The following is a 12512-nucleotide window of genomic DNA, read 5'->3' as shown; positions in this document are numbered from 1 at the left end:
GAAGTCGTTGGGTTTAGAAGTTTTTTAAATATTGAAGTTATATTTTAATACTTAAAAATTACATTAAAAAGTAGAATTTTTTTTGCTACTGTCGAAGAGGAATCTGTACCTGTTCTCACTCGAAATAGAGAGTTTTCAGAAAGTTGCTGATCTTCCTAATTTTAGGATAACATAATACTGTAAACGTGTTACCACCTACAAATTCACCAAACACAGGTAACAACTTCTGTTTTTGCTCAAGTCAGCATGTATACAACTCAACTCAAAATTATCTATTTCCGTAGTTAAATAATTATTTTTGTTTTATGAGTGTTGATAATGTAACTTTAAATACTGTAATGTCTTTCTTAGCCAAAGTGGTTTCATGTCAGCATCTGTTGAAATTTTCTTTGAATACTGCTTTCAAAACTGGCGAACGGTGTTTTGCAAAAACAATTCTTGGTAAGATTAAAAGTCATGCTGTATGAATTATATATGGTAATGAATGCATCATTCATATGCATACTTAACGCAGGCATAAATGTAGTTAAGATAATAGGTTACGCTATTCAGTAGGCTCTAATTAGAAATCTGTATTGATGAAATTTTACATTTAATTTACAGTGAAATTATTAAATTATCAGTTTCTAATATTGAATGTAAAATTAATTTCGAGAGGGAAATGCTGATCAGTAATCTTCAATTTATGGTTTTGTGATCGTTTATTATCCAGAGTGAATTGAAGGAACTTTGAACTTTCACTCCTATTTTGATAACTTTTTTATTTATATCCTTTGATTTCTAAATTGATTTTTACAAGACCAATTCTGTGGGATTTTTTAACTCAGTTTTGTTTTTGGGGTGTGGAATTGCTCTTATTTGGTATGCATGAACTTAGATATATAAATTTCTTGTATTTATATCGCTTGTAAATCTTTATTGTACGTTTGATTTGATGATGTACAAGTACTGTTGATTCGAAACGTATTATGTTTGTAAAGTGAAGTTTATTTATACGAGAAATGTTTCTAAAGTTCTAAGGTTTTTTTTTTTTTTTTTAAATTTCGTTGATTTTCATCAGTATTTTAATGCAGTTTTTGAACATAATCCCCCTTTAATTGAATAGACTTATCACAACAAAAAACTGCCTTTTGGCTGATCTTTGGATTATGGTAACTTGGCGATTTTTTGGCGAAAATTTTGCGACTAACTCTGCAACAGCAACCCTCTATTTTCTTTTTCCCCCGTCATTTTGTCTTCACCAAGTAAAGACATGTTTCTTTTCTTTTATTTACTGAACACTTTTTCCAACAATCTACTACCCGAATTACACTTATGCTAGAAATTTTATGTAACAAAACTGTTTAATCATGACAAATATTAACTGCAAAATTGGGAAAAAGTGCACAATCGCAAACTGCTTGCACGTTTTTCAGAATAGCACATACACATAAACCATTTACACGTCGACTTACTTTTACTTAAAACAAAATCCCAGAATTGCACAAAAATGGCATTGCGCACACTCTTCACTATATCCATGTACACTGCTTTTTTCTCATAAATTAGAAAAATTTCACGAAAATGCATGAAAATTTTGTGAATCTTTAAATCCGGTAAAAAGAACATATATGATTACCTGATCGCGAAAAAGTATATACCCTTTCCAAAGATGAACATTTCCACGTATAAAATAAATAAAATATCCAAAAACTTTTACCTCTAAATTATCTATTATATTATAAACGTCACCAACGAATTCATACCTCAAACATTACAAATGGTTACAGATACTTAGTGTCAAATATTTAAATAATTTCCATGCACGTTTACTTTCATTGAAACGTATACCAAACTCCTACAAACATATAATTCACAAAATAACTATCATTTAATTAAAATATAATTAAATTCAAAAACACTACTTAAAATATAAATAAGCACATACATTAAATTAATAAAAATTAGCTTACAATCCTAATTACTTTAAACTAAATCATTGCTAATAACAATTTTCCAATAATACCATATTACTTTACTTACTCCTTACATTTAGAACAATGCATAAAAATAATATCCTCAAATAATTAAAAGTACTAACTTACCTAATCTTCTTCAGAATCTTGATTATGTGGCCGATAAACTTTTCTTATTTCCTCTGCTAAATAAAAAGCAAGCGTATGTACACCTGTTTCAGGATCTTTAAAATCATACTTATAGTTCACAGCAAGGTACCAGGTAAAATAAATAACTTAATAAAACATCTTTACTTCTATTTCGCACAACCTTAAAAAAACACTTATTACTACCCCTTTCAATCTCACTAAATACCCATTTCAAATTGACTTTAATTAGGGCCATGGGATCCAAAAATTAACCAACACTGTTTCACACAACACAGAATAAAGCTAAATACAAAATTTCCAGATTTCCCCCCTTTTCCGATTAAAGAACTGTAATTCGTCCATTAATGTCACATGACATATCTCATGATCTCTCATTTCCCTCACACAAAATAATGTGTAATCGGAACTGAGTACTTCTCACATTATTACCGAAGTCCTAGGTAGTAACCTTTATTGCCTCCAAAATGTCGCCAAACTACCAGTTACCATATTCCAAAGATCAGCCTGACTTTTAAATCTGTCCTTCAAAATAACTTTTTTGATGTCTCTTCAACCCAGCTATTTATGGCATTGTTAAACTATCAAATCAAACACCCCATAAAGGACTTTTAAGATTTTGGAACAGAATACCCCTCGTAGACGTTGAACAATTTCTGAAGTTTTCATATCCTCTTTCGACAAAAAGATATTTGATTTTGAATCGGTTGATCTTTACATTATGATAACTTGGCTTTTTTTGGCGAAAATTTGGCGACCAACTCTCCTACAGCAACCCTCTATTTTTTTTCCCCGCCGCCATTTTGTCTTCACGAAGTAAAGACATGTTTCTTTTCTTTTTATCTACTGAACACTTCTTCCAACAATCTAGTAGCCGAATTACACTTATGCTAGAAATTTTATCAAACAAAACTGCTTAATCATGACAAATATTCACTGCAAATTTGGGAAAAAGTGCACAATACCATACTCCTTACGCGTTTTTCAAAATAACACATACACATAAACCATGTACATGGCGACTTATTTTTACTTAAAAAAACATCCCAGAATTGCACAAAAATGGCATTGCGCACACTCTTCACTATATCCATGTACGCTGCTTTTTTCTCATAAATTAGAAAAATTTCACGAAAATACATGACAATTTTCTCAATCTTTAAACCCGGTAAAAAGAACATATATGAAATTACCTGATCGCGAAAAAGAATTTACCTTTTACAAATATGAACATTTCCACATATAAAATAAATAAAATATCCAAAAACTTTTACCTCTAAATCATCTATTACATTATACACGTCACCAACGAATTCATACCGCAAGCATTACAAATACTTAGTATCAAATATTTAAATTATTTCCATGCACGTTTACTTCAACTTAAGCGTGTACCAAATTCCTACAAACATAAAATTCACAAAATAACTATCATTTAATTAAAATATCACTAAACCATGTACACATCGACTTATTTTTACTTAAAAAAAAATCCCAGAATTGCACAAAAATGGCATTGCGCACACTCTTCACTATATCCATGTACACTGCTTTTTTCTCATAAACTAGAAAAATTTCACAAAAATACATGACAATTTTCTCAATCTTTAAACCCGGTAAAAAGAACATATATGAAATTACCTGCTCGCGAAAAAGTATTTACCCTTTACAAATATGAACATTTCCACATATAAAATAAATAAAATATCCAAAAACTTTTACCTCTAAATCATCTATTACATTATACACGTCACCAACGAATTCATACCGCAAGCATTACAAATACTTAATATCAAATATTTAAATTATTTCTATGCACGTTTATTTCAACTTAAGCGTATAGCAAATTCCTACAAACATAAAATTCACAAAATAACTATCATTTCATTAAAATATAATTAAATTCAAAAACACTACTTAAAATATAAATGAGCACATACATTAAATTAATAAAAATTACCTTACAATCCTAATTACTTTAAACTAAATCATTGCTAATAACAATTTTCCCAATAATACAAAATTCCTTTCCACCTTACATTTAGAACAATGCATAAAAATAATATCCTCAAATAATTAAAAATACTAACTTACCTAATCTTCTTCAGAATCTTGATTACGTGTCCGAAACTTTTCTTTAGTTACGGCCATGGGATCCAAAAATTCACGAACACTGTTTCACACAACACAGAATAAACCAAATTCAAAATTTCCAGATTTTTTCCCGATTTCCCCCCTTTTCCGATTCAAGAACCGTAATTCGTCCATTAATATCACGTGACATCTCCCATGATCTTTCATTTCCCTCACATAAAATAATGCGTAATGGGAACTGAGTACTGCTCACATTATTACCAAAGTCCCAGGTAGTAACCTTTATCGCCTGCAAAATGTCGCCAAACTACCAGTTACTATATTGTAAAGATCAACCTTTGAATCTTCTACAGTTGCAAAAACAGTGCTACAAACATGCGCTTGAAACTTCAAAGAAAATTTCTTTGCTGTTCTTCAGATGTGGTTTCTATAAAAGACATTGTGACATTCTTCATCAACAGATGCAAGTTATTCAACCAGTTCCAGCTTCTCGGCACTCTTGGAGAAATGTATTCGTTCATGATGATTTACTTACAAGTTTGTACATCTTCCTTAGATGAGATACTGTGCAAAAAAATTTAGACCAACCATACTAGGGACCATTCAAAGTATTAACTAGGACTGAGAAATCTTTTACTGGTGATATAAGTGGCCATAAATCAACAATATCTGTGGATCGCTTAAAACTTGCATACATGCTGACAGACTGTTGCAAGAAAAATTACGTAAATGACAAGAGCCTAAAATTGAATCTAGGATTTAAAAAAAAATGCCAATTTTCACTTAGTCTGGCAGACATGTGAGAGTTATACAACTACACTAAGCTTCTTAGATTGTCGTGTGGACTGGGAGGGACCACTGTTGCAATGATTTATCGAAAATTGCCATATTAATGATAAGCATAGAATGACAAAATTGTTTTATATTTTTAGTTTTTAAAATTGCATCTTCAAAATATGTTTCATTCGTGCAGATGTTTCTAACTTGTAAATAAAAGAATGTATTTCTAAATACTAATCAAGTCATAAAATTGGAAAACTTAACACCCATTCCAAAAATGCAACACTTCCTTTTTGTTAGCAGGCAAACTCCACAATTACAATGTGATTCCTTATGAGGGGAAAAAAAAAAATACTCCCCACACTAATCACAACAGAAACCACAATTATAATCCTAAAATTCCAAAACTGCATGCATTAGTTTGGTTATTAAGTACATTTTAGTAAAATGTTTCCTAAATATTTTGGCAACATAGCTCTTTGTCAGGTGATTTTTTTCACAGTTGGGTGGATAATGCAATAATAGCTAATCTTTAAAAATAAATTAAGTATGTAGCCGTTAATATTCTGTTTGTGCTTGATTTTTTTTATCAAAATACATGAGTGTTATAAACAAAAATGTTATTCTTTCTATTTTGAAGTTTATTCTTTTTGTTTCAAATGCTGATTAAATATATACAATCAAGTGAACTTATTCTCCAAATTAAGGTTCTTAAAAATACAGGTAAATTGTTAACAGTATTTTTTCTGTTAATTATAATATAGGCTGTTCTCTTTGCTGTGTTTTTTTAAACTGTTGGCAGACCTTTTTTTCCCTGTGATTTATGTTAAATGTGAACATTATCCTGGTTAATAGGAAGTCTACTGTATTTCTTCAGTTTGCTATGTGAAACCAAGGAATTATTTCAAAATTTAATGAATGTCTCTTGGAGAAAGATCTCTAGCACTTACATCCATCTTTCATTTCATCAAATCAAAATGATATACAGTCAAAAGTCATTAATTCGGACACCCGTAATCCGGAATGATCTATAATCCGGACCTCGAAGCTACAAACTTTCTGCGCATTCGTAGCGTTGACGCGTGCGTGTAAGACCTTTACAGCTGCGAATATGTGTGTGCGCATGCACATAATACATTTACGCATGCACATTTAATGTATAACGGATGGTATAAGCTAAGCTAAAATTATCTAATTCAGTTAATGTTGCAGATTGCGTTGTTCCGTAATCTTCGAATTGGATCCGGCTTATTATTTTTTGCAGACTGTTGGAGCAATTTTATAAAAGTAAGCTTGAACTTTCGATTATGTCAAGTAGAATTTCTGATATATATTTACTAATATGTAAAGGATCTACAAAGCAAAAGTATGTTTCGAAGCCCATTAAACAGAAAGTGGAATTTGCTGCAAAAAATGGATCATATCCTTTGATTATCTAATCATTCCGAAATATGTTTATCAATTTCACGCTGCTCTGCAGGGGGGGGGGACGGCGCTGTGCGCAATGAATTGGAAGTTGATCTGTCAGCACTATTCTTATCTTCAGGGCAGATGTTTTTATTTTATTTCGCTTATAATTCCTTACTAAATGTAGTATTTCATCTTGATGTACTCCATCTTTGATATGATTTAAATCAAGTTCCTCATCAATATAATTCGCTTCAGATAGTGAAGAAAGTGACACAGAGGTTATTGAAAATGAAAAAATGTCGATTGACAAATTAGTCGGTATTCTCGACACAGCAATTATAGGACTTGAACAGTGGAACTTTGTAACTAAACAAGAAATTATGTCTGTTTAATAGAATTAAAGAGAAAATATTATCACATGAAACGAAGCAACTTGAACAACTTACATTGAAAGAAATGTTTAATAAAGTAAACAAATAAATATTAAGCTTTTTCTTTTTGTAAATTTTGATACCCTTTAGATCATAATTGTTTTTTATTTCATAAATTATGGTTTCATAATTTTTAATTTTGTAATTTCTGCATGTCATCTTACCAGATTTAAACTGATAATCTATAATCTGGAAAAATCGATAATCCGGAATCGCCGAAGTCCCGACGTGTCTGGATTAACGACTTTTGACTGTATATATAAACTTAAAGCATCTAAAGTTAATATTAAATAGGAATCAAAACAAGGTAATTCCTCTGCAGTATGAATAATTGCAACTGTGTATAAGAGGTTTAACACAGTATCTAAACAAATGAAAATTAAAATGTGAATTCATAGTAGAACAAATTTAAAAAATAAAAATGCTAAAGGAAAAATATAAAAATTAATTTCCTTTTACTGAAACTCTAATTCAGAACTCATCAGGGTAAAATGAATTAAAGCTTCATAAAAGTCCATTAATATGTTTCAAAAACTTCTTTCGTTTTCCTGGTTCATTTGAGATAAAAAAAAAAAAACGAAAAATATTAAATTAAATTTTCATTTAAGACATTAAAATTCATATAAGACCGGAAAATCACATCTCAAATGTACTAAAATTTTTCCCTGACAGTTTTTCGAAACACTTGAAAAAAATAAAAAAATATAGCATTGTACTAAATTGACTACTCAAGGAAAACATAAAACTTTGCATTATGCAAATTGACCATCCCCCCCCCCCAAGAAAAAAAAATTGGTCAAAACCATTATATGTGAATTCGAAATTTGAAAGCAATTACAAATAAAGAGCAAAACAAATATACTTTAAATCAAATTGTCATTTAGACAACACTTGAATGGCTAGCCCCAATTATACTAAACTAAAGTTTTTAATACCAAGAAAACAAAAAACTGTTCATAGAGATTTCTATAAATAATAAAATCTAATCTCAGCCTAGATTTTATAAAAAATTATAATATATATGTATATATAAAGTTAGAAAATCTAACTTTTTAGATGGTTCTCTGGTCCACGTACTTATGTTAAGTAAAAGTTTCACTCCCATATTGCAAAAAATTTACCCAAATATTTAAACATTCTGATCATATTTCCTGAAAATTCAGGTATCATACACAAAATATTTAAATTTGTTTGCAATTTAAAAAAAATCGATCAATATTTTTTGGAGAGTTTCTGGTGTTAACGTGCATTGTTATGCAGATTGTTAGAGAATTTGCTTCAAAAAGATTTTATTCACATAATCTTAAAGAACTTGTGTTCTAATAGTTATAAAAGTGGACAGTTCAGTATTGGCACATGACATACTGGTAACATTATTTGCTGCTGTTTCTAGTCCGATGAATTTTTTTGTCACTATTAGGTACTGAGGAATATTATTAGCTAAATTTTCGCATTTCAAAATTTAGAAATTAGTTTCATGAAAATGCTTTTGGCAAATGTGACAGAGTTGTATATTAAAGAATACCTCAACTAATGAATTACAAGGAATATTTCCGAATAAATAGAAAAGGGAAAAGTATATCACCGTTGAGTTATTTAAATTTCTTTTTTACTGAAATTGTTTTTGACTGACCCATCAGAAAAACAGGAAAGCATGTCTTTGTGGCAGTGAAAAATCTAAAAATATCCCAAACCTTGAATTCAAATAATTTTATCCAATTTTCATCTTTTTCTGATGCAATTTGTTATTATGTTTTATATGGAGTTTAGGATTGAAAGCAGCTAAAATTAAAAAAAAGAAATTTGTTAATGAAGGTGATAAAATATACAAGGTGATTCTAAATAGTATTTACAAATGGGAAGAAGGGTTGATAGTACGCATCCAGATGAGCAGTAATAACCATAGAACATAGGGTCGTATTCCACTCTCAGAGGCAGAAAAAAGGAATAATAGAATTCCAGCCTGAGCTTACAACAGTGTCGGGAAAGCAAATGAATGAGACAAAAAGTTGTGCAATCAGATTTATTGCTAAGTTAAAAACTCACAGAAAGTGCTCAAAATGTCGATCATGCATGTCGTTGCGCAGTTGACATCGGCGAAGGAACGACTGGTGCACCATTTCAGAGATTCGTGTTTTCGTGCTAATTTTGTTCACAGCAACAACAATTCTCACCACGAGACCTTCAGCTGACTCTGCAGGCGTTTCGTACACTAAAGATTTCTTGTGCACCCAGAAGGAAAAGTCCTGTGGGTTGAGGTCCGGTGAGCGAGGAGGCCAACCCACAGGTCTGCCACATCCGATCCATCGTGCAGGATATGTGGCATTCAAAAAGTTACAGACCTTGATAGAAAAATGTGCTAGGACTCCATTGTGTATAAACTACATGTCTCTCTGGATGGGGAGCGAAACATCTTACAATAAAATGGGAAGCACTTGTTCCAAGAAGATACAGTACTTTGTGCCAATCAAACGGTCTGGGCATGATGTAAATGCCTACCAGGTGATCACCTAGGATACCTGCCAGCAGAAATTTTCTGTGAATGTCTGTTGAGACATTCATGGAAAACTTCTGCTGTTGTGTATGAGGGGTAGTGCAGTGGGAATTGCTGTTAGACCAAACGTATTGATTGTACACGTTGAATGTTGTCTCATCCCTAAATAATATTAATGCAGGAAATCGGGGACCATTATTCCTCATTCCAAAAGTCTGCTTGGCAGGGGTAATCATCTGAGTTCCAAAGATTTCTTCAAATCTAGTCAAAACTCCCTCTTCCAATTCTGGCGTTAGTGCATTTTGCAGATGTCCTGCATTACTTTTTGAGATGGCAAAAGAACCAGTTTCTCCCAGTCTTCAATCAACACTGGAAAAGGTTGGATGACTTGGAATCCAACGAGTTGGCAGCCGCTATTCGTACAATCTTTGTGCTTCATGTCCATTCCTTTTTGCTTCACCTTATGTTAGGTGAATATCTGCTAATTCCTCGCATATGTACTCCACTGTAGTGTTCACAAAAAGTTTCAGACGATGTTATCAAGGTAATACTTGAAACGATGATGTTGTGCCATTTTCAAAGGCACCATTTGCTCTGATTGGCTTTCACTGGTACCAGCTAAGAGCAAAATACTGCTTCTTCTCAGTGCAAATTTGCATACGATTAATTCTTGTTAGTCTTAGGAGATTGTCTCCTTGTTCTTCCTCAATGTGTTTCTACTTTCCTCTTCTTTACCTCAGAGTGGGATAAGCCTCCTAAATTTGATAAAGCAGGCTGGAGGATAATTTAAAAGAAATGTGTAACGTATTAATTGTTATTTTAGTTACATTGTAAGAAATTTTATTTTTAAATGCTTTTAAGATTTATCAGTCATAATAAAATTTGCTCTACTCTTTTTTTTTTTTTTTTTTTTTGTAAATTTAACTGTATGGACTGGAGGCTGATTTAAAAAGTTCTCTTGGACCTTGTACTTACATTTAGGTAAATTTTTTGCTCTTTATAAAAAATAAAATACAAGAAGTGTGACTTTTGTATGACAAAAATTGGCTAAGATATTTGGTTGATTGGGCATTATTCTGATAGGTATAACCTTAGGTCGGAAGCGGTGATCGGTATTAAAGTTGCATATAGTATTCAAGGGCCTTTTGAATACTGAATTGATTTGGGATTATAAAATTAAAATTTATTTAATTAATCAGTAGTCAGTATATTTGTTTTCTCTTATTCTGGCATTAAATTTATGTACAATCTGAATTTGAATTTTTTGATTAACCTGCAGAGAATATAATATACCGTTTTTTCTGTGTAGGAGCTATTACTGGAAAAGCTAAGCTTTTAGGTGGTGCCTTTGAAAAGAAGAAACCACTACCTGTAGAAACAGATCCTCATAAACTGGTGAATTATTGCTGTGGGAGTAACATTTACAAAGAAGGGGAAGATGTAAAACTTAAGAGTGATGATGAATATCCTGAATGGCTTTGGACATTAAGACTTGGTCCTCCTCCTCCTTTGGAAGAAATGGATCCAAATACTAAAGAGTATTGGGAACGTTTCTTCTTTTTACAGCGAATACGAAGTTTAAGACTGAAAGCAGCTAAAATTAAGCAAAAGAAATTTGTTAATGAAGGAGATAAAATATATAAATTACATACATTGAGATTCCGTGCTTTGGCTTATAAGAAATATGGAGCAGGATATGATAAGCCTCCTAAATTTGATAAAGCAGGCTGGAGGATAATTTAAAAGGAATGTGTAACTTATTAATTGTTATTTTAGTTACATTGTAAGAAATGCTATTTTTAAATGCTTATAAGATTTGGCAGTCATAATAAAATTTTTTTTTACTGCTAGGCAATTGAATTTCTTTTGTTATGTGAGTAGTGTTCTTTTTTATGTGAGTATGAATTTGTTAAATTCTCTGATAAAACTCATGAATTTTTAAAATTATTTTAATGGTGATTTTATATTTTGTTATATGACAATTTTAGATGTTAAATTGAATGGTTGTATAAAGTAAAAAAATGAGGTGTGTGTGGGCAATGGTTTTTAATGAAAATATCATTTACATCTTTATTATGGTCCCAATTTTTACAATGAAAACTTTCTATGAAGTCATCTTCTTTAAGGTGGTGATTAATAATCCAATCCAGTCTTTTGAACAATTCAATCTTTCAGTTAGTATTTAATTTCTTTAAGCTAGTTTGTATTTATTTATTCATTATTATAAAAAAAAAATATTTGTAATAAAAAGTGCTAGATGTAAGTAAGACTGGAATTCAGTGAAAGTTTATTGCTAATATCTTAGGATGTTGGATAAAATAGATTCCGACCATGGAATTTTTTCTGTTAAATTTCTTTAAGTTGTTCAATAATTATATCTCTCTCAAACCATGAAAAATCTAAGAATCCTTGTAAAAGTTAACAGATTTTGAAACTTAGAAGTATACATACATTAAAGTATACATGAGTATTGATATCAAATGTACGTTGTTATTTTAAATTATAAAATTCATTTAAGAAGCAATTTCTTAAATGTCACTGAAGGTATTTTTGTTTTTATATTTTTCAAATAATTCTTTGTTTGATATTTATCAAGATATCTTTTTGATAAGTGTCTGTAAGTATATTACTTTTCACATAAAAGCTATTATTTTAAAAGGACTGTATGTGGCTTTTGTAATATTATTTCAGTGAATAATCTTACATTGTTCATTTGTAACATAATGAAAGACAAGAGTTGTTTAAGCCATCATAAGGACAAGGCCATTCCTAAACCATTGGCTCCCCGCGTACGTTTCTAGGACTTCCATCCGCAAAATTTAAAAAATATTCTATGATTAATAAAATATTTATTTCATATTCTCTAAGTACTTATGTATGGAAAATTGTATAATGAGTACTTACATATGACGAGTACTTCTAATGAATTTAAACTATTTAGTCGTAGTATCGCGAGAGTCCGGCCGCCCCTGATTTTTGCACCCCGCATACTTTTACATGCTGCACCCTCGCTAGGAATGGCCCTGCATAAAGATAACTAATGGTACCAACTGAAATTATTTCAATACTGTTTGATTCAGTTTGTTGAATGTAAAGATATTGGTATCTTACGAGGGCCATCCAGGAAGTAGATTACGTTTCCGTCTGTGTCCGCTAGGGGCGGGGCTAGCGCGGCCATCTTGGGGTCAGAGCGTTGCGCAG

General features: G+C 31.2%; 1 protein-coding gene across 1 annotated transcript; it reads left to right on the top strand.

Annotated features, from left to right (window-relative positions):
* The first annotated feature begins 277 nt into the window (after positions 1-277).
* Positions 278-11161, top strand: mRpL54 (mitochondrial ribosomal protein L54). Its single transcript, XM_035354890.2, has 2 exons — positions 278-441; positions 10621-11161. Exons 1-2 carry the CDS (start codon positions 306-308, stop codon positions 11052-11054), a joined length of 570 nt encoding a protein of 189 aa, XP_035210781.1. The 5' UTR covers positions 278-305; the 3' UTR covers positions 11055-11161.
* The last annotated feature ends 1351 nt before the right edge of the window (positions 11162-12512 follow it).

This window comes from Stegodyphus dumicola, chromosome 5, assembly GCF_044657685.1.
Source record: "Stegodyphus dumicola isolate Sdum_Otavi_A_Nest chromosome 5, ASM4465768v1".
Lineage (NCBI taxonomy): Eukaryota > Metazoa > Arthropoda > Arachnida > Araneae > Eresidae > Stegodyphus > Stegodyphus dumicola.
The sequence above is the reverse complement of the archived record's forward strand: the minus strand, read 5'-3'. Positions and strand labels throughout refer to the sequence as shown.

What these genes read in the sequence shown, in the direction of transcription:
- mRpL54 (XM_035354890.2), top strand. Translation starts at nt 306, where the DNA reads ATGAGTGTTGATAATGTAACTTTAAATACTGTAATGTCTTTCTTAGCC. An exon ending in TTTTGCAAAAACAATTCTTG is followed by an intron (nt 442 to 10,620) that starts GTAAGATTAAAA and finishes TTTTCTGTGTAG; the next exon opens with GAGCTATTACTGGAAAAGCT.